At 40.8% G+C, this 23,653-nt stretch overlaps 1 protein-coding gene across 4 annotated transcripts in view; it reads left to right on the top strand.

Annotated features, from left to right (window-relative positions):
• Nucleotides 1–23,653, top strand: part of sema5a (sema domain, seven thrombospondin repeats (type 1 and type 1-like), transmembrane domain (TM) and short cytoplasmic domain, (semaphorin) 5A) — a 428,747-nt gene that overhangs the window by 162,605 nt on the left and 242,489 nt on the right. For all 4 annotated transcript variants that reach the window (XR_009809834.1, XR_009809833.1, XR_009809835.1 and 1 more), the window contains exon 3: nucleotides 16,658–16,757. Coding sequence is in view for 1 of the 4 variants with exons in the window: in XM_061922050.1 (XP_061778034.1) it covers nucleotides 16,658–16,757 (100 nt within the window). In the remaining 3 variants the exon portion in view is untranslated. The remainder of the gene's footprint in view (nucleotides 1–16,657; nucleotides 16,758–23,653) is intronic.

The following is a 23,653-nucleotide window of genomic DNA, read 5'->3' as shown; positions in this document are numbered from 1 at the left end:
TTTAGAGTACAGTCAAAACCTGTGTTAGAGCCGTGTTTATGGCGGCCGTTTGCAGAAAGCGGAAAAGCAGTGTTCTGAAAATCCCTTTTAAAAAGTATGGTAATTTTCAGACGATAAGCCATACCTGTGTATAAGCCGCACCAACTAAATTTTAGAAGAAAAAACTATTGTTTTGTTATATTACTATAAGCTGCAGATACTGTATATACTGGTGCTTTGTGAAATGAGGTACTGACATAGAAACATTTTGTATTTACATACTTTAATTGTTTCCAAACGGCGCCTGTAACATGGCTGAAAAGAAACAGAAAAAGTAATTCATGTCTTTATTCATTTTTATGAGATCAATAAGATTTTCTCCTTTTTTTTAATAAGGTTTAACATGTTTATCAGATTTCTTCTTCCTTGTACTTTATAAACAATGAATTTGAACAGTTTCTTAAAGTGGATCATTTTAGTACATTGTTTGATTTCTGTGATTAATCCATTTCATACTTTAGTCGTGAACAAAGAACAATTGATAGATCAGCCGCGCCTTTGTATAAGATGCAGGGTTCAAAGCCTGAAAAAAAAGTAGTCGCTTATAGTCTGGAAAACATAATTAATTATAATTACGCGTTACATTACCAACAAAGTAATTGAATTACTAACAAAATTACTGTTAATAAATGTAAGTAATTAATGCGTTACTTAAAAAAACAAAAAACTTCCAATATCTGGCGTATGCAGTTGCAGAGCGTCCCCCTAGAAGGCGGTGCCTGTTGCCAAGTGACGGGTGACATCCAGGCCCAGGCAGAGCAGCATTAGTTCAACGGTGTATCTTAGCTCAGCAGCAGCAGTTTTTTTTGCTCTTACAGCACTCTGTTGAAGAATTTTAATGAATTGTGTTACCTCTGGTTAATAGAGAGAGTGAAGAGAGTGAATGCGCTTCAATGGCTGTCTTATCTTCTTGTTCAGAGTGTTTGGATTGGAAGTTTGTCACTTCTGTCATTGATTTGTTCCCACGTATGTGTGTAAGTGTACTTAGCCCACACCTTTATTGATGCTTGATCTTGCCTCTTTCTGTTTAGTATCATGTTGATTTTAGTGCGGTGTTGGTGTTTGCTTTCATTAGTAAAAAAATATGTCCTGCATTAAACTTGCGGTGCTTCTCATGCTGTCATGTTGACATAAAACCACATCAAAATTAGCGTGCCACATTACGTCAAGCGTATCATTAACGCTGTTGTAACGTACAATAAAGTGATTATTTAAAGGCCTACTGAAATTAAATTTTCTTATTTAAACAGGGATAGCAGGTCCATTCTATGTGTCATACTTGATCATTTCGCGATATTGCCATATTTTTGCTGAAAGGATTTAGTAGAGAACATCGACGATAAAGTTCGCAACTTTTGGTCGCTAATAGAAAAGCCTTGCCTTTACCGGAAGTATGTGCGTGTGACGTCACGAGTTGCAGGGCTCCACATATATTCACATTGTTTTTAATGGGAGCCACCAGCAGTAAGAGCAATTCAGACCAAGAAAGCAACAATTTCCCCATTAATTTGAGAGAGGATGAAAGATTCGTGAATTAGGATATTAATACTGAAGGACTAGAAAAAAAAAAAAAAAGGCGACGGCTCCGGGCGGTGGCAGTGTGAGCGTTTCAGATGTAATTAGACACATTTACTAGGATAATTCTGGAAGATCCCTTATCTGCTTATTGTTTTAATAGTGTTTTAGTGAGATTTTAAAGATTGTAAAAGATTGTAAACACATACCTCGAGGTCGGATGGCTGCGGTGAACAAGAAGTGTCTCAGAGAGAAGCCGAGGAGCCAAGCTCACAGCTGCTGCTGCTGCAGGACGACGAATAATCCAAGGATTTATCGGGTAAAATATACATCACAATTTCCCCATCCAAAAACATGCTGGTTGACGTAGAGAAAACATGTTCGCTTTCCACCAACAGCATTGTTTTTTATAGTCTCCATTATTAAATGAACAAATTGCAAAAGATTTAGCAACACAGATGTCCAAAATACTGTTTAATTATGCGGTTAAAACAGACGACTTTTAGCCGTAACTGGTGCTGAGCTAATATTTCCTGACAGTCAGTGACGTCACGCGTACGCGTCATCATTCCGCGACGTTTTCAACAAGAAACTTGCAGGAAAATCTAAAATTGCAATTTATTAAACTAAACCGTCCGTATTGGCATGTGTTGCAATGTTAATATTTTATCATTGATATATAAACTATCAGACTGCGTGGTCGGTAGTAGTGGGTTTCGGTAGGCCTTTCGATTACTCATTACTAGTAAAAGTAAAAGCATTAGTAACTCTCAGCTAACTCTTAAATGTCCAAAAATAAGAGGTCAAATATGTACTACAGTATTTCCATTTTATTGACTAAATATGAATGCGTTCAACATTTGTTCAGAATCAGCTACTTTTGTGACCACGAATGCAACTTTCTACTCATTCGTTGTGGTAGCGTCACAGAGCATTAAACAATGTTAAAGCTGAGTGTCCATTGACTTCAACTGGTGAGCAGAATGGGTTGTTCTACTGCAGCTAAAATAGACAGTCATTGGATAAATGGTTGGTTGTGCCTCGCCCTGCGTCCCTGGAGGATTATTGGATGATCTGTCTGAGGCTGAATCCCTTTTTTGAATGACAGCAAAATGAGCGACTCACCGATTCTGAAATGTAAACTATGGCCAGATTCTGTTTAAAACTTTATAAAGATTTCAAATATACCTTATTGTCAATCATGCCATACTTGCAATACATATAGGGATACAATGGCCTACACTCTTCAGCATATTTTTTTAAGATGCGTAAGTGGCTGCTGCATCCAAGTGCAATTTGTCATTCAAAATTGAAAAGCAAAAACAAACGACCGACAGACGCCATTGTTGTCTTCACAAAACATAAACGGACAACTCCTCAACAACAGACCGGGGGAAAAAAATGATTTTGTACCTCAATTAAGTCTCCAAACCCGACAAAAGTCCTTATTCAAATGACACAGCAGCTGTACTAGTCAGATGTATTCTTAAAGCGACACACGGTTGCTCAGTGGCCTTGTGGTTAGAGTGTCTGCATTGAGATTGGTAGGTCGGGAGTTTAGATTCCGGCCGAGTCATACCAAAGACTATAATAATGGGACTCATTGCCTCCCTGCTTGGCATCAAGGGTTGGAATTGGGGGTTAAATCACCAAAAAGATTCCCAAGCGCGGCCACCGCTGCTGCTCACTGCTCAACCTCACCTCTCAAGGGGTGGAACAAGGGGATGGGTCAAATGCAGAGGGTAATTTCCCCACACCTAATGACTATCAGTCACCCACACACTTATAACTTTAACATCAAGGTATCTTCTGGCACAATATCACTCCTTGTGTTTCATAAAGTGTCGATGCTTCAGTATCGTTTCACCCATCACTTGGTTTGACTATGTAAAACTCCATCTTGGCAATCAGATTCATTCCTTCATTCATTTAGAGCATAATAATGTATGTATTACTTGCTGTTGACTCTAGCTGACACTTTGACACTGTTGTTTGTGTATTTCAGTTAAGTTAACAAATGTTTCCCTCTGTATAAAAGATGGCAGCCATCCACACATACCGCCTGATTTAGCAATTATAAAAATAGTTTTTAAAATGATTGGAATCATACAGATATAAATGGGCGCTACTTTTGTTGGCACCGACCGAATACCGCCATTCCTGGGGTGCACCAATTCATGTAAAATCCAACAGTGCCATGTTACGGTGCCTGGGTTGCACGTGACTTCTCTAGGGATGTAGCGATAAATGCTATTTATGAAACCCACAGTAAAACTGTCAACAATTAGTATTTTTGTTTTAAGTTAAACTGATCATAAACACATGATTGATAAGTGATAAACTCACAAACTGACTGGTGCTCTCTTTAAAGTTAAAGTACCAATTATTGTCACACACATATTAGGTGTGGTGAAATTTGTCCTCTGCATTTGACCCATCCCCTTGATCACCCCCTGGGAAGTGAGGGGAGCAGTGAGCAGCAGCGGTGCCGCGCCCAGGAATCATTTATGGTGATTTAACCCCCAATTCCAACCCTTAATGCTGAGTGCCAAGCAGGGAGGCAATGGGTCCCATTTTTATATAGTCTTTGGTATGACTCGGCCGGGGTTTGAACTCACAACCTACCGATCTCAGGGCGGACACTCTAACCACTAGGCCACTGAGTAGCTTTAATGCTAACATGAAAACCAAGAATCAATATGGATTCAGAGCTAATGTTTCAACTTCGATGGCTTTAATTGAAATTACAGAAGAAATTACCAAGCAATAGATGGTAAAAAATGTGCAGCAGCAGCAGTGTTGATGGATCTACCTAAAGCATTTCACACAATTAATCACAATATTTTAATCAAAAAACTAGAATGGTATGGCATCAGAGGCTTGGTCTAAAACTGGATTAGAAGTTATTTATCAAACAGGAAAAAATATGTGAAGTGAGGAGTACACACATCTACAACGCTAAATATATTCTTTGGTGCACCTCAGGGATCAATATTAAGACCAGAATTGTTCAATCTATATACAAATGACGATTGTAAAGTTACAAAAGATTTAAAGTTCGTATTATTCGCGGATGATACAGCAGCGTTTTGTTCAGGAGAGAACACACCGACCAAAAATCACTCCATATTCTCTACTGCTCGCTAGTGTTACCATATCTGAGTTATTGTGCAGAAATGTTGGAAAATAACTACAAAAATACACTTCAAGAATATACAACAATTCTTCTTAACAAAAGAGGATAAATATATTTTTACAGAAACATTTAATTTAAAACATCTGTACGCACGTACAACACTTAGACCTTCAGTATATCAGTATGTAGAATTAAATTATGGAATGGATTAAGCAAAGAAATCAAACACTGTTCTAACATGATCCACTTCAAGAAACTCTTCAAATTTAAAGTGTTTACAAAATACAAAGAAGAAGAACCATGATAAACATTCTGAATGTATTTCATACGTGCATTCATTTTACAGATAATCTTATTTATCTCACTATATGAAATCAGAATCATAATCAGAATCAGAATAGTTTTTATTGCCATTGTTTGAGAACGGGTTCACAAACTAGGAATTTTTTCTTGGTGCAATTGTGCAACATACAGGACATATAACACAGAAGAGAATAACATGAGCTGAAACTGAGCTATCAGATCTTGTTATTGTTCATGTGCCTGGTGGCGGAGGGGAAAAAACTGTTCAGGTGGCGGGAGGTGTGGGTCTGGATGGACCGTAGTCTCCTGCCTGAGGGGAGAGGGGAGAATAGTTTGTTTCCAGGTTGAGAAGAGTCAGCTGTGATCCGACCCACACGCCTCCTGGTCCTGGAGGAGAACAGGTCCTGGAGGGATGGGAGCTTGCAGCCAATAACCTTCTCAGCAGCACCTACCATGCACTGCAGTGGATGCTTGTCCCGGACTGTGGTGCCGGGGAACCACACTGTGATAGAGGAGGGGAGGATGGACTCCATGATGGCCGAGTAGAACTGCACCAGCATCTCGGTCGGCACCTTCAGTTTCCTTAGCTGCCCCAGGAAGTACATCCTCTGCTGGGCCTCCTTGATGAGGGGGCTGATGGTCGGCTCCCACTTGAGGTCCTGGGTGATGGTGGTGCCCAAGAAACGGAGTCCACAATGGAGATGGGGGTGGGAGAGTCAATCAGGGTGAGGGGGGATGGAGGGGCTGTGACTTTCCTGAAGTCCAAGATCATCTCCACTGTTTTCTGGGAGTTCAGCTCCAGGTTGTTGAGGCTGCACCAGGACGCCAGCCGGTCCACCTCTCTCCTGTAGGCGGACTCGTTGCCATCCGAGATGAGCCCGATGAGGGTAGTGTCGTCTGCAAACTTGAGCAGCTTTACCGACTGGTGACTGGAGGTGCAGCAGTTTGTATACAGGGAGAAGAGCCAGGGGGAAAGTACACAGCCCTGAGGATAATATAACTTACTTTACTAATTATTATTTATTTATTTATTGTCAATGTTATTACTTAAGGAGTATATTGTGAATACATTTAGAACAAGAAGTGATCAAAAGTTTTAGCGACTGCTATGTAAAGTAAAAGGGGTCGGATTAAATAAGCTCTGCTTCTTCCTATTTCTTTTCGAGCATGTTGAATAGAGAAACTGGAACTTGTGATGTTTCATGTTGTATGCTTTCATGTTTCAAATAAACTAAAACTCAACTCAACTCAAAAAATAGAAATTAACTTATTTCCTCATGAAGAAACAATCTAAGCCAGGGGTAGGGAACCTATGGCTCTAGAGCCAGATGTGGCTCTTTTGATGACTGCATCTGGCTCTCAGATAAATCTTAGCTGACATTGCTTAACATGAGAAGTAATTAATAATTATGCTGGTAATCACAGTGTTAAAAATAAAGTTCAAATTATAAAACATTCTCATGCATTTTACTCCAACCATCCGTTTTCTATTGCACCTTCCCAAGATGTCGCATTAATGGTAAGAAATATGATATTTATTTGTTTGTTAACTTTATAATAACAATGTTATTAAAAATAATAAGAGACTTGTTATACATATAATTACTTAAAAATGCACACATTTAGTTGTATTCAGTGTTAAAAAAATATTATATGGCTCTCACGAAAATACATTTTTAAATATTTGGCTTTCATGGCTCTCTCAGCAAAAAAGGTTCCCGACCCCTGATCTAAGCTTATATAGACACAATGTTTGAAACAACGAAGCCATTCAATCGTGCACATTGAACCTAGAAACTGTGCTGTCATGCCACAGAACGATCGATCGGAGAAATACGAGACAGAGGTGGTTTTACAGTGCATTCAAGGACCCTAAAAAGAGTAGTACAACCAAGCAGCAGAAATATTAATACATTGTATTTGCTCTTTCCTTTTAATTTCAATAAATCTTTAAAAGCTGAAGGACAAACCATTTTTTTAATTCACTAAAAGCTTAGCCAGTAAACAAATCAAATATTAAAACTAAAGCAATATCAGTGAAGCATAAGAAACACAAACCATGCAGAACAGTAGGTTTTCTAACAGTGTCTATTTAAGTCATTTAAAACATTCAATGTGAGTAAGTAATTTCTGAGCACATTGAACATTATTGCGATTGTAATAACAATACTACTTTTGGTCACAATACCCGTAATATTACATTTTCACATCATTACATCGCGAACACTAACACTTTGCCACCACTGAAATCGAGCTCAGCTAAACTGCCTGTAGGTAATGTTGAAATATTAAATGCCAACAAAGTAATAGACTCAGAAGTGTAATAATAACGCAAGGCAGAAAAGCTGGACAGAAGTTATCATGAGCAGCTCTTTTTTAAATATTACAAAAAAATTAAGATTTATTTTAAAAATTTGTATTTATTAACACACACAAAAAATTGGTACTGTTGAAAACCGGTATTGATTCCCAGGTACAGAAGTGTATTTTTAGAACACATATTAGTAGTTATTTGATGTTATCCTTATTTGCTGAGCATAAAAGTTAAAGTAAAAAATAAAAAGTTAAAGTATCTCTGATCGTCACACATGCACTAGGTTTGGTGAAATTACGTCTGCATTTGACCCATAACGTTGTTCCACCCCCTGGGAGGTGAGGGGAGCAGTGAGCAGCAGCAGTGTGCGCTGCGCTAGGGAATCATTTGGTGATTTAATCCCCAATTCCAACTCTTGATGCTGAGTGCCAAGCAGGGAGGTAATGTGTCCCATTTTTATAGTCTTTGGTATGACTCGACCTACCCGTCTCAGGGTGGACATTCTACCCACAAGGCCACTGAGGAGGCAAACCTGACTGTACCCAAGTACAGGGGAATGCCCCCAAAAGACTTAGACTAAAAAAACTCCACACAATATAAAAAAAAATGACTCACCAAATTTTAATATTTGGAGTTTATTTTCGAGGGAGTAGATTACAACCCCCGCATGTTTTTACCATCCATTTTTGTATGGTAATTGCAACAATCTATTTAGTGCCAATTTTGGAAAGTTTTGACAATTCCTTTTAAAAGTGATCCAACATGATGGAACAACAGACTCCTCCTCACGCAAGAGATTTAGAACATCAAAATCAGAAAAGTTTTATTGCCATTGTTCGCGAACGGGTTCACAAACAGCATGTCTGAAGCAACAAAACCACATTTTAAGTAGCTACTGTCATCAGGTTGCTTGAGTTTTGTCTCATTGTCTCCCTTTTATCCTCACTGGTTTGTGTCTATTTGGATCTAAATCTTTTCCGACATTTTTTCAGTCCTGCAGATGTTCAGATGATTGCAATCTTGCTGCTAATGGAAATGTATGTGTGCTGTGACAACTTAAATGAGATGCTTTTGGTTGAAAGAAAAAACAAACATCAGCAGCTTGTTTAGTTTCACAGTGCTGGAATTCGGTCGCACAAGGCAAGCAGCAGCAGGCAGGTGTTCTTTAGAAGCCAGCATCCCAACACGCTCTATTTGTCTTTGTTGGGAATCGCTCAGAACTTCAGTGTTTGTCACCAGCACACACTTTGCCTGCTTTTGGAACTGTCGGGGGAGAGCATGCTTCCATTCCAAATGTTGACAGGTGTGCCTGAAGAAGCAGGCATAGTGTTTTTGGAGGATATTCAGTCATCTTGCTGTGTCCTGACATTGATGGAAAGTTGTGTTGCAAATTAAACAACAGTCTGTTTGAATTTACATTTTTCATGAATGCATGTTTGCTGCATTTCTGGCATAAAAACTAAGGAGACTTGCTGTTGAGGGGGTTCAGATATAGGGCATGTGATGTTGCAATGCATTGTGGGTGTCATGTAGTCATTTTTGCTCTACGTAGATTTTGTTTACATGGGAGAGAGAGCAATGAATGTGAAAAAGAGCAACAAACTGGAATAAAATGGATCGTACAAAATAAAAAGAATGAAAGGACTGCACCGAGACAAACTGTAACCTGCTCAGTGGCCCTGTGGTTAGAATGTCCGCCCTGCGATCGGTAGGTTGTGAGTTCAAACCCCGGCCCGAGTCATACCAAAGACTGTAAAAATGCTTGGCACTCAGCATCAAGGGTTGGAATTGGCGATTAAATCACCATAAATAATTCCCAGGCACAGCCAACGCTGCTGCTCACTGCTCCCCTCACCCTTCAAGGGGTGGAACAAGGGGATGGGTCAAATGCAGGGAATAATTTCGCCACACCTCATGTGCGTGTGACAATCATTGGTACTTTAACCTAACTTAACTTTTATAACTGTCATACTAAATATAAAAGTTATATAAAAATAACTCCAACACCAAACATGCATTATGTCTAAAAATGCCTGTAATATTGTGTCTATATCAGTATAACTAGAATCAGTTGTTTTCTACTCACACCTATATGTGTGTGTGTGTGTGTGTGTGTGTGTGTGTGTGTGTGTGTGTGTGTGTGTGTGTGTGTGTGTGTGTGTGTGTGTGTGTGTGTGTGTGTGTTTGCGTGCGTGCGCGTGTTACGGACAGTGTTGATTGAGGTGTGTTGAAGCAACAAAAAAAGGACATTATGTTAAATGAAGAGTTTCTGTCTCTGATAGTGTATATAATAATGTAACTGCATCATAGAGCCTACATGACCTCCATGGTGTTCAGAGATGAATAGTCTTTCCAATTGCTCTTGTACTATTTTTCCGCTATAGTTACATTAATCATTAGTAATGTAGCAGCCTAGTTTTGAAGGGCAGGGTCCCTGCTATCACATGTTGACAAATATATAACATTTACATAATAAAAAAATCAACTACAGGCTTCCCCAATGCTGTAAAAAATAAGCATGATGAGTTGACTTGAAACTGTTTAATGTTGCACTTTTTATATGTAGAAAAAAAGTTGTGTCATTTTATTTAATCCAAGCAACAACTTGAGGCAGTTTAATGTTGATTAACGTGGGTAGAATTATTGTAGTGTTCCCAATGTTAAAAGGATCAAGACGTTGTTTACAAATTTGGTAAATAAATAACCCAAAAATTTATATTTTGTTGTTTTCTTACTGTACCGAAAATGAACCGAACCGTGACCTCTAAACCAAGGTACGTACCAAACTGAAATTTTTGTGTACCGTTACACCCCTATCTGTACCTGAACTATTAATAGAAGAAGGCATATTTTGTTTTTAGTTCCTGAAATTAGTATATGTTTCTAACATGAATTATAAAGCTCTTAGAGAAACATATATTCTAGTTTAGTTTAGTAGCTAATTAAATCAAACTCCTCATTGCATTAGATGTCCATTTTTGCAGTGCCTGTGCTGTGGACACATTTAAAGAAAAAGAACAAAAAAAAAATATTATTTTGTGTGTAGCGAGTACAATCATGAAGATAATACAAAATGTGCTAAGCTGTGCAAGTAATGTAGCTTGCAGGCTTCTTAACATCGTTGCTGTTTTTTTGTGTGTGGGTCATTAAACAACAAGTGCTCAACACTGTAATAAAGCTTGCCTTTGGTTCTTTATCAAACATTTCTTATTCATAGTCATAATGACAATAAATATGCACATGGCAGCATATTGTTCCACTTCAGTGATGTAATACGAGTAAACACACAAGAGTTTTACAGCCCCAACCGAAAGAGAGTTGTGCTAGGATGAGTTATTTTGCATCTCAATTGAACGTGAAACGAATGACTGAGTACACTCAGTTAAGAAGACTATCAAATATCCAGACAGTAGACAGACTGTCCTCAAAGCTCAGAAACCTCTGCCGACACGTGATTGGATCGGTCAAGGTTTAATGGGTTGGGCGCCATAAGAGCAGGCAAGTAGGTCAGGGTCTGTCTGCTGACATGTTGTATATGTTGTGTCTTTTCATTATGCAGCTCGATTTCCACAGTCAGCTCACAATTTGTTAAGCCTATGCAGGAGACACAATTGTGCACTCTGGTCAACAACAACATGCAATCGTACAGTTTGTAAAAAGGCATCCCCAAAAATGTTTTAAATCACGGACCTCTTAAAGGCCTACTGAAATGAGATTTTCTTATTCAAACGGGGATAGCAGGTCCACTCTATGTGTCATACTTGATCATTTTGCAATATTGCCATATTTTTGCTGAAAGGATTTAGTAGAGAACATCCACGATAAAGTTCGCAACTTTTGGTCGCTAACAGAAAAGCCCTGCCTCTACCGGAAGTCACACACGATGATGTCACATGTTGATGGCTCCTCACATCCTCACATTGTTTCTAATGGGAGCCTCCAACAAAAAGAGCTTTTCGGACCGAGAAAACGACAATTTCCCCATTAATTTGAGCGAGGTAGAAAGATTTGTGTTTGAGCATATTGATAGTGACGGACTAGAAAAAAAACGGGGAAAAAAAACGCGATTGCATTGGGACGGATTCTGATGTTTTTAGACACATTTACTAGGATAATTCTGGGGAATCCCTTATCTTTCTATTGTGTTGTTAGTGTTTTAGTGAGTTTAACAGTACCTGATAGTCGGAGGTGTGTGTCCAAGGGTGTCTTGACGCCAATTTCTCAGGGAAGTCGGCGGCAGCTGTATGGATGGCGCAAGCTCAGCTGATCTCCGGTAAGAGGCGACGTTTTACCACCATTTTCTCACCGAAGCCTGCTGGTTGACATTCGGTCGGGATCCATGTTCGCTGTGTTCCATAGTAAAGTTTCACCTCCGAGAATTTTAAACAAGGAATCACCGTGTGTTAGTGTGGCTAAAGGCTAAAGCTTTCCATCTTTCTACTTTGACTTCTCAAATATTAATTGAACAGATTGCAAAAGATTCAGCAACACAAATCTCCAAAATACTGTGTAATTATGCGGTTAAAGAAGACGACTTTTAGCTGTGTGTGTGTGCAGCGCTCATATTTCCCAACAGCCCGTGACGTCACGCGTACACATCATCATTACACGACGTTTTCAAGAAGAAACTCCTGGGAAATTTTAAATTGCAATTTAGTAAACTAAAAAGACCGTATTGGCATGTGTTGCAATGTTAACATTTCATCATTGATATATAAACTATCAGACTGCGTGGTGGGTAGTAGTGGGTTTCAGTAGGCCTTTAATGGAGGCATTATTTTCACAGACCAGCCTTCCACATGTGGCAGATAAATACAGCAAAAAGAAGTGCATTAAAAAGATAACTCACTATAATGCTGATATTGTTTTTGGGTGATTGGATAGTCCCCAGCAGGTTGATGGTATTTACAGTACATGGCTCTTGTTCTGGGGCAGCACGGGGTAACAGGGGTTAATGCGTCCGCCTCACAAAACAAAGGTCCTAAGTAGTCCTGGGTTCAATCCCGGGCTTGGGATCTTTCTGTGTGGAGTTTGCATGTTCTCCCCGTGATTGCGCGGGTTCCCTCTGGGTACTACGGCTTCCTCCCACTTCCAAAGACATGCACCTGGGGATAGGTTGATTGGCAACACTAAATGGTCCCTAGTGTGTGAATGTGAGTGTGAATGTTGTCTGTCTATCTGTGTTGGCCCTGCGATGAGGTGGCGACTTGTCCAGGTTGTAAACGGCCTTCCGGTCGAATGCAGCTGAGATAGGCTCCAGCGCCTCCAACGAGCCCAAAGGGAATAAGCGGTAGAAAAATGGATGGATGTACTTTTGTTCTGAATTTGGTATATTTTACATTTTACAAGTACAGCATCAGACCTGCCCGGATGGAAATTAGCCATTGGCTACAATCAGGAGCATTTACATTTTATATGTCCATTGATATACATTGTCACATGTAAGAAATATATCCTAAATCATGGGCTTTATGATATATCTATAAAAAAGTTTATTGGTGTCACGATGGGTAAAACTGGTGGACCCAAATGCAGAAAAGACTTAGATTAGAGTTCAAGGGTTATTATTGATTAAACCTGAGGGAAAGGAAGGAGCTTGTAGTCCTTGGCTTTGCAGTCCAGGAGAGCACACTGAGGCTAGCAGGCTGAGGCTAGCAGGCTGAGGCTAGCAGGCTGAGGCTAGCAGGCTGAGGCTAGCAGGCTGAGGCTAGCAGGCTGAGGCTAGCAGGCTGAGGCTAGCAGGCTGAGGCTAGCAGGCTGAGGCTAGCAGGCTGAGGCTAGCAGGCTGGGGCTAGCAGGCACACACGGCAGGTAGGGAACTGAAGGCAGAGGAAAAAACAGGGGTAAGATGAGGAGCTAGTGATGGGTCCGGCAACACCGATGCATCGGCGCATGCGTCGAGGTTATAGAGCAAAACCCTGTGTCGGTGCGTGTACCGCTTTTCGAAAGTCACGTGACCGACCATGAGCTGTTTCAGTCACGTGACCTATACGCGAACTGTGCCGCACTGACGTCTGCGCGCCAAACTGTGTTTATAAGGAAGCACATCTGTCAACGAGATGCTACTGCCAACACAATCGTCGCACTTCTGTCATTGGTCCTTTGTAATTTGTCATCGTCAGAGATCATTTCCGTCGTGTGGGAATATTTTGATCATATATCGGGAAAAAAAGGTATTTGTGTTCATTTCCTTGACGTTTCATCCTGTTCTCTCAAAGTTTCTAGCATTGTCCCACCCACACAACCAACCGATTGGTTACATTAAAAAACCAATGTCTTCGATAGCTCATTTGGTAGAGTGGAGGACTGTAATTGTTCATGCTGAGTTCTTTAGGGCACTTGTTCAAATCCAGCTCGAACCTATCACCTTTTTACCATGAATTGATTATGGTGAAAAACTTATTCGGGTGTTACCATTTAGCGGTCAATTGTACGGAATATGTACTGTACTGTGCAATCTACTAATAAACGTTTCAATCAATCATTCAATTTTGCGTATTCAGAGCGCATGTAAAAAAAAAAAAAAAATCCCAGTCCACAAGTATCCTCATTAACAACACGTTTTCTTAGATTTCCATGTTATGATACATGTTCACATTATTTATCCATCCATCCATCCATTTTCTACCGCTTTTTCCCTTTCGGGGTCGTGGGGGGCGCTGGCGCCTATCTCAGCTACAATCGGGCGGAAGGCAGGGTACACCCTGGACAAGTCGCCACCTCATCAAAAGGCCAACACAGATAGACAGACAACATTCACACTCACATTCACACACTAGGGCCAATTTAGTGTTGCCAATCAACCTATCCCCAGGTGCATGTCTTTGGAAGTGGGAGGAAGCCGGAGTACCCGGAGGGAACCCACGCATTGACTATCTAAAAAAGATAAAAAATATATTTTTATTTAAATGAAGATATGAAATAATCTTAAATGAAATACAATGACTTTGTTTATATAATTGTATGTACTAGGTCATAAAATCAGTGTCAGTTGAGTCGGTCCATAGGTTGCCTGTAGGGATTTTTAATGTCCAGCAGATGTGAGACAGTATTGACACAGTATCAATACAGTTTTGCAATGTGTCGAAACGCTACATGACGCCTCATCAACCCATCACTATGAGGAGCCAAAAAAACCCGAAAATGGCAGGTTTGCAAGATTTTAAAAACGCTTAAACTCTAGAACTCTAGCGTTACCACATGTAGAAAGGTGAAACGATCTGGCGATCGCGCCGAGTGCAGTCCAAACATTTGTAGGCTACAGGTGATGAGTTGATGGCAGGAAGGTGAGTGATTAGGGTGCTGGGATTAGCTGTGCCAGGTTGAGAGCTGGAGCCAAGCCTACACTCAAAAGTCACCCACTCTCCCAAAGACACACAGAGACAAACAGACACAGACAGAATGTGACAATTGGTGTGTCTGGGGGGATAGGCAAAAGGTGAGTAAGACCAATTGCCGTCGTTTATAAATTATTTAATGTTTCTGCGCGGCCCCGTAAAAAATACATTACTGACCACTACTGGTTTTTGGGGACCACTGGTTCATAACATACTGTAGTTACATTTTCGCCTTGATAAGGCCCTCCACATTTAGCTGCAGCACGGTGATGCCTTTTTGTATGGCATCAAACGTTGCCTGCCCTGAAAAGGGTACGTGCCCCATGTTGACAACAGGCTGCATTCTCCCATTATATGTCGCTGTCAATGATGTTAAAGTTTGTTGCTGCTGCTGCTGCTGCTCCTGTCTCGAGTTGCTGCCGTTCGGCTGATAAATCAGTTATAAATCAGTTATAAATCATTTACCATTGCTCACCACGAGGAGGTCGACCACTTGTGTCCCAAATTGATTCAGTAACTTTTAGCAAATAAAATCAAGCAGTGTGACCGTGAACTAAATACTGGATACTGGACACTGCAGGTGAAGTTTCCAGTATTCCTGATATTTCCCTTAATATGGATACAAACAAGCAAGTAAAACACAATAAATGACCAATGCATTCATCTTATTTGAATCAACACTTTTCTGCTCGCATGTTCACTATTTAAGCAATTTTCAATAAAACAACAGTAACTAACACTGTAACAGTAGAATACAGCATCTGTTCTTCGCCCTGGCATCACCAATGAAGGACAGCGTCTGATGTATCCGGAAAAATGTGCCACCTCATCCCTGTTGATGGAGTTGGCCCCTCACTACATAAGTTTGCTAAGACCAAACCCCGCTTCCCCCCCACCTTCCGTGCGTCAGTTGAGGTGGGTGGGGTTGGGGGCGCGGGTGTGTATAATATAGTCAGGAAGAGTCATGGATGCAAAGGATTCTGGGTATTTGTTGTGTTGCGTTTAGGTTATGTTACTTTGAGGATGTTCTTCCGAAATGTGTTTGTCATTCTTGTTTGGTGTGGGTTCACAGTGTGGCGCATATTAGTAAGAGTGTTAAAGTTGTTTATATCACAATCTTCAGTGTAACCTGTATGGCTGTTGACCAAGTATGCCTTGCAATCTCGTACGTGTTACGATAGAAGCAGCGAAATGCATGCGTCCGGCCGGCACGCAGATAGCATGTTGTAGAGGACGTTAAAAATAAAGCCATCATGGCATGCCCTCAATATTGTAATCCGAGTGAAAACCGGAGAATAATAGCCCCGAGTGATGTCCGGGTGAGGCACCAAAATCCTGAAACCCCCCGAAATAATTGGGGGTGTTGGCGATTATGCAGCTGAGCCACAACAGACTGGGCAAAGTCCGGAGCCGCGGGTTGCCGACCCCTGCTGTATAAGGTTACAAAGCCAAGAGAAGTCTACACAAAATATATCATGTATGCAATTACAACTAAATATCATTCTTATTTTCGCAAGATAATGCTAGTGTTTAAAATCTCAAACTTCAAAATGGTATTTACTGCTACTTGTTAAACGCGGGAGCATGAAAACGTTATAAAGTTTTTAAAAATGATACTACAATTAAAGTTAATGGTCCCTTTAAAACTGGTGTCCAGCAGCATTTTGCTCTGGCGTAATTAGATGTTATTAAATGTGTTGCACTTTTCCAGGTTGAAAATAACACACATTACTGTACTGTACTGTACATTTGCCATGTCTTGGATGATTCTAGACAAGTTTAATCTCTGTCTGTTCGGCCACATTATTTTACTGCATCCATAGTGAATAAGGATTTTCAAGATGTGCGTACATAAAAGGACAATAACAGGATCAATAACCACAAAAACCTTTTTAATCAAATCTAACGAGCGAGAAAACATCCATTTTGAAAGCAGTCACCACATGAGTTCAGCTGTCATCTGCCATCTTGCTATCTTTTCTCCAACTGACTGACCGATGCTGTCATTGGCAGGCATGGAGCCGTGGATGTTCCGCTTCAAGGCGGCGGGCACGGTGGATTATTCGCAGCTGACCTTCGACCCTGGCCAAAATGAACTGATTGTGGGTGCCAGGTAACGTGTATATTTTCTATTTTCTTATTCACAGTGTCATTATTTTCCGGATATTTTTAAATACTGAGGTTGCATCAGTAAATGGTGACTAACAATTATTGACGGTATTTTAGTTGGCATAAATATTTATTAAAAACAAAGGAGAGGTTTTAGTGAACAACTGTACATAATATTTGTGGACGCTGTAATTTTACACACAGTTTGAACAGTAACACTGTGTTTGAATATAGGAAAAAAATAAAACACTGTATTTAAATAATTAATCAAATGTTTGGCGTACCACTGAATGGAGCACGCGTACCACTATTGGTACACGATCTACATTTTGATAATCCCTGGGCTATTTAATAACAAATAATATCCAAGTAATATTTTAAAGCTAAAACTCTTAACTTAATAGAAAAATCAAATGTATTTTTAACAAGTAAATGTCAAAATTTGCCACCAGGATAAAAGCGAGTGTGCAAGACCCCCAGCCACTGTCTCTCCATATCATTAAATATTGATCATATTTAACAGAGAAAAGAGGCAATTTCAGTTTGGGTAATTTTTTTTCAGGAACAGACACAAATGTTTGCACACTCACATGGCTCATATTGAAAAACCCTTTTTTCATTTTTTTGCCAAAAGTATATTCAAGTTGAACTTGACAGGATTATTCACAGACTTTTTTGTTGTGGTGGTGGTTGTCAAATGTTACTGTTAAGCAGAGGTGGGTAGAGTAGCCAGAAATTGTACTCAAGTAAGAGTACTGTTACTTTAGAGATTTATTACTCAAGTAAAAGTAGTGAGTAGTCATCCAAATATTTACTTGAGTAAAAGTAAAAAGTATGTTGTGAAGAAACTACTCAAGTACTGAGTAACTGATGAGTTACCTGTTTGTTTAATTAATACGGAAACAAATAATGCACAAAAACATAAAAATAGCAATGAGCAAATTCATAGCCAGGAATATCTCTTAAGCAACTAAAACAATAATATATATTAAATAATAAATCATGAAAATAAAAAAAATTAAGGCAAATTGAGCCACAATAACTCAACAGCACCATAGGCTCAGTAGGCATTCATCGATTGATTGATTGATTGAAACTTGTATTAGTAGATTGCACAGTACAGTACATATTCCATACAATTGACCACTAAATGGTAACACCCCAATAAGTTTTTCAACGTTAATCAATTACTTAATAAATGACCAAGTCGAGGTGATCTACCTCATATATACATATATATATATATATATATATATATATATATATATATATATACAGTATATAATTTATAGTTATTTATTTTGCCGTTTTTGTTGACATGTTAAAGGTGTTTTAATGAATATACATGCATGTTTAAAATATAGATTCCTATCTTTCATGAAGACAAGAATATAAGTTGGTGTATTACCTGATTCTGATGACTTGCATTGACTGGAATCAGACGGTGCTGATAATGTCCACATTTTCAAATGGAGGAGAAAAAAAGTTCCTCTTTTCTGTCTAATACCACATGAATGTCGTTGGTTTTGGCATCTTATTTGTCCAGCTTCCATATTCGTTTTTATACACTTTACAATAAATACATTGGCGGCAAACTCCGTAATTATCTAGCTTGTATGCTCTGGCTTTCGGAGACTCTTATTTTGTTAGCGCACTAAGCGCAGGCGCGATGGAGCTGCACTTTTATTGTGAAGACAGGAACTGTGCGATCAGTCTTTAGGCTTTTGACGGGAAGTACGGTTGAAGTAAAAAGTGTCTTTTTTCTTTTACACTTTTGATTGATTGATTGAAACTTTTATTAGTAGATTGCTCAGTACAGTACATATTCCGTACAATTGACCACTAAATGGTAACACCCCAATAAGTTTTTCAACCTTTTTAGGTCGGATTCGACGTGTGAAGGTCACGTGACCGCCTGGTTTTGTTTGATTGGTCCAACGTCACCAGTGACTGCATTTGATTGGTGAAACACAGGCATGCGTAGATTCTACTTAGAATGCGTGTCTGACAAAATCAAAACAAACAAAGCGTGCATTAACAGATCGATAAAACAAAAAGTAGCGAGTAACGAGCTGAATGTAGATAAATGGAACGGAGTAAAAGTAGCGTTTCTTCTCTATAAATATACTCAAGTAAAAGTAAAAGTATGTTGCATAAAAACTACTCTTAGAAGTACAATTTATCCCAAAAATTACTCAAGTAGATGTAACGGAGTAAATGTAGCGCGTTACTACCCACCTCTGCTGTTAAGGTGCGATTGGATGTTAGGAGGGTCTAAAATTGGTCTAAATTCCAAGATCATCGATCCCAAAGTGGGTATTGGAACCGGATCTATACTCGTGTGACATCTGCATGTAACTGAAATTGTTTTGTTGCCATTTTTATATTTATATTTTTGTTACATTGTTTCTTTCTTTTATATTGCACTAGTGAAATTGTTCCTAAACAAATTGTAGAAGGTAATGTTATAAGGCCATTATTTTTTATATGTTTATCATACGATTCCATTGTTTTATAGGATTGCAGTTTGTCTATATTTGTATATTTGTCCTGTGTTCTCATAATCATTGAGACACATTTTCTGAAATTATTCAATGAAGGCTTTAGTGCGTGTGTGTGGCACACTTACTAGCTGTACTGACACTGCACTGATACATTTTGTTGTTTCATAATGGTCATCCGCCATCTGCTGGACCTGCAAATAAAATTAATAGTTTGTACATTTGTACTTATTTGGTTTCAATATAATGCTGACAATAATATTGTTTATTGGCAGTAATTTGTGGTACAATATAGCAATGAGACTGTCTGGGAATGTAGCTTGTCATTACAACTGTGTACAGTAGGTGGTGAACACTAGTGGCTTGCTATACTACTGATTTTCTTTCCGATTCAATACCGGGTAAAATTCAGGCTGATATTGGCGACACCGATCCAATACTTTGTGCAAATATACTGAATGTGTCTGGTCAATTTTAAAAAGTATTGTATTTCCATTGTTGCTGCTCTTTGCGAATTATCTTCAAACAAAACAAATGATGGCGTTTTTCTGCACCTAATGTGTTGTTGTATGTATTTTCAACTCTGTGTGTAGTTTCTCTTCTTGAGCAAAGCAGAGTGTTCCGCTGAATTTGCGTATTACGTACTTACAGAGGCGGAAGATAAAGTAGAGTTCAATGATTTAGTTACTTTACACTGTGTTCCTTGTTAATGATATATATTATCTTACAAAACCCAAAATCAGTGAAGTTGGTACATTGTGTAATTCGTAAATAAAAACAGAATACAATGATTTGCAAATGCTTATCCACTTATATTCAATTGAGTAGACTTCAAAGACAATATATTGAATGTTCGAACTGAGAAATGTATTTATTTTTTGCAAATAATCATTAACTTGAGTTTAATGGCAGCAACACATTGCAAAAAAGTTGGCACAGAGGCATTTTTACCACTGTGTTACATGGCCTTTCCTTTTAACTGTCACGCCTATGGATCATGTTTTGTTTTTGTCATGTTTGGTCATGTTAAGTTTTGTTTTTTGGACAATCAGTTCAGTTTTTGCACTTCCTGGTTTGTTTTCGTCTCCATGCCAACTCATTGATTTTCACCTTGCCCTCAAGCCATGCCCCTGTCTTCAGCCCTCACACCTGTTAGTAATGATCACAGTTATTATTTAAGCCAGCGTTACCAGGTAGTCGGCCTGGCAACTTCCCACATCACACATCTACCTTCATGCCTTGCCGCGCTTTTTATTATTCTGTCCATGCCACGTAAGTTTTTGGTTTGTTATTCATGCCACAGCGCAAGTGTTTTTGTTTCACGTTTTTTAGTTTACAGCCTTTGTTCTAGTCATTTGTTTTTGTAGCCAAGTATTTGTTCTCCGCCATCGTGCGCGCCCTTTGTTTGCCTTTTTGTAGTTTGTTTTTGTTAGTGTTAATAAATCAAGATGTTCTTACATTCACGTCTGGCTCGTCCTAAATATCCTCTGCGTCGAAGAAACAAGCAAAGTCCAAGTCCATGCTTGACAGAAGTTGCCAGCAAAGAAGGTTTCTTCCCAGGAAATTTGGATGAGGTATTCCGTTCCGACCAGGACAAGCAGGAGATCCTCCTGAGGCTCGGAGCGGACGCCCAGCCATGGGAGTGCGAGGACGAAGCGGAGCTATCTGAAGAGGATCTCCCTCCCAACGCTATGGTGGCATGGGGGCAACTTCTGGCTAAGATGACGGATGCAGAAGACCGCTTCTGCTCCCACTCGCAAGCCACCCGGACGTCCTCCTCAGCGCTTTGCCCGTCGCGCGGTGACATCAAAAAACCTGAGATGCGAGAGCTCCGGCGGCGGCCCGGCGCAGCGCATGAGTATGCGCAGAAGAAGTGCAGGACTTTTCCCCCAGCGTTGACTGCCAGGCTCTTCCCGTGCGGCTTCTCCCCCGCCCAAGACAATTTAAAGGGGAGGATTCCACCCTCCTCCTTACCTCCCTCCGCCAACCCCAAGAGATTGTTCCGGATCGCGGTGAGCGCGTCTGGTATCTGCCCCTTGAGGGTGGGGCCAGGGCTAGGGCTGGGGGCTGTTCAGATGATGCCAAGCCACAGCCGCCAACACAGCCGCCACCACCGGTCTTTCGGCCTGCTAAGCCGCAGCTTCCAGGTAGGCCACCGCCACCTGCACCACAGCTAGCACCAAGTCCAAGTCCCGCACCAAGTCGAAGTCCAGCACAAAGTCCAAGTCCAAAACTAGCACCAAGTCCAAGGCTAGCACCAAGTCCAAGACTAGCACCAAGCCCAAGGCTAGAACCAAGTCCAAGTCCAGCACAAAGTCCAAGTCCAAAGCTAGCACCAAGTCCAAGGCTAGCACCAAGACCAAGTCCACGGCTAGCACCAGTGCCTGCACCAGTGCCTGCACCAGTGCCTGCACCAGTGCCTGCACCACGCCAAGCACCAGTGCCTGCACCACGCCGGGTCCCAGTGCTTGCACCTCGTCAGGCCCCAGTGCCTGCACCACGCCAAGCACCAGTGTCTGCACCACGCCAGGCACCGGTGCCTGCACCACGCCAGGCACCAGTGCCTGCACCATGCCAAGCACCAGTACCTGCACCACGCCGGGTCCCAGTGCCTGCACCTCGTCGGGCCCCAGTGCCTGCACCACGCCAAGCTCCAGTGCCTGGACCAGGCCTCGCCCTAGTGCCTGCACCACAAGAGGTACCATTGTCTGCACCACGACACGCTCCAGTACCTGCACCACACCGGGCCCCAGTGCCTGTACCACGCCAAGTACCGCCACTCCAAGACCCTCTGCCTGCCACGATGACGACGCGTCCTCCTCCTCCTCGTCGGCCACGCCAAGGGCGCCGACCTTTTCGTCGGCCACGGATATGGTCCTTCCTGGGTCGCCCACCTCGTCAGGTGCAGCGGGCCTCTACGCGTTGCCGCCACCTGACTCTGCCCCGATGGATTCGGGGACACGTGGTCTGGCGACCCACAGCCATGTACCCCTCCCGCCCTCCAATGACTCTCGATCACAGTTTTGTTTTGATTTTTTTTGGACATCTGGGAGCTGTCCTTATTGGGGGGGGAGGGGCTCTGTCACGCCTATGGATCGTGTTTTGTTTTTGTCATTAATGGTGTCTTCATGTTTGGTCATGTTATGTTTTGTTTTTTGGACACAGTACTGTTTTTGCACTTCTGGTTTGTTTTTGTCTCCATGCCAAATCATTGATTTTCACCTTGCCCTCAAGTCACGCCCCCATCCTCAGCCCTCAAACCTGATAGTAATGATCACCGTTATTATTTAAGCCAGACTTACCAGGTAGTCGCCCTGGCAACTTCCCACATCACCCATCTACCTTCATGCCTTGCCAAGCTGTTTATTATTCTGTCCATGCCACATAAGTTTTTGGTTTGTTATTCAAGCGCAAGTGTTTTTGTTTCACGTTTATAGTTTACAGCCTTTGGTCTAGTAATTTGTTTTTGTAGCCAAGGATATGTTCTCGGCCATTGTGCGCGCCCTTTGTTTGCCTTTTTGTAGTTTGTTTGTGTTAGAGTTAATAAATCAAGATGTTCTTACATTCACGTCTGGCTCGTCCTAAAAATCCTCTGCGTCGAAGAAACAAGCTAAGTCCAAGTCCATGCTTGACATTAACAACACTCGGTAAATGTTTGGGAACTAAGGAGACACATTTTTTAAGCTTTACAGGTGGAATTATTTCTCATTCTTGCTTGATGTACAGCTTAATTTGTTCAACAGTCCGGCGTCTCTGTTGTCAAATTTTAAGCTTCATAATGCACCACACATGTTCAATGGGAGACAGGTCTGGACTACAGGCAGGCCAGTCTAGTACCCACACTCTTTTACTATGAAGCCACGCTGTTGTAACACGTGGCTTGGCAATGTCTTGCTGAAATAAGCAGGGGCGTCCATGAAAAAGCAGTTGCTTGGATGGGATCATATGTTGCTCCAAAACCTGTATGTATCTTTGAGCATTAATGGTGCCTTCACGGATGTGTAAGTTTACCATACCTTAAGCATGAACCTTTTGATGATATAACGGACCGTAAATGGTGAAACCCCTAAATTCCTTGCAATAGCATGTTGAAAAATGTTGTTCTTAAACTGTTGGACAATTTTGTGACTCTTGTCCCATCCTTGTTTGTGAATGACTGAGCATTTCATGGAAGCTGCTTTTATACCCAATCATGGCACTCACCTGTTCCCAATTAGCCTGTTCACCTGTGGAATGTTCCAAAAAAATGTTTGATGAGCATTCTTTTACTTTCTCAGTGTTCTTTGCTACTTGTGCCAGCTTTTTTGAAACATGTTGCAAGCATCAAATTCCAAATGAACTAATATGTTACCATTTAGTGGTCAATTGTACAGAATATGTTCTGTACTGTGCAATCTAC

Source organism: Nerophis ophidion, linkage group LG15 (assembly GCF_033978795.1).
Source record: "Nerophis ophidion isolate RoL-2023_Sa linkage group LG15, RoL_Noph_v1.0, whole genome shotgun sequence".
NCBI lineage: Eukaryota > Metazoa > Chordata > Actinopteri > Syngnathiformes > Syngnathidae > Nerophis > Nerophis ophidion.
Note: the sequence above shows the minus strand (reverse complement) of the source record. Positions and strands in the feature narration are given on the sequence as shown.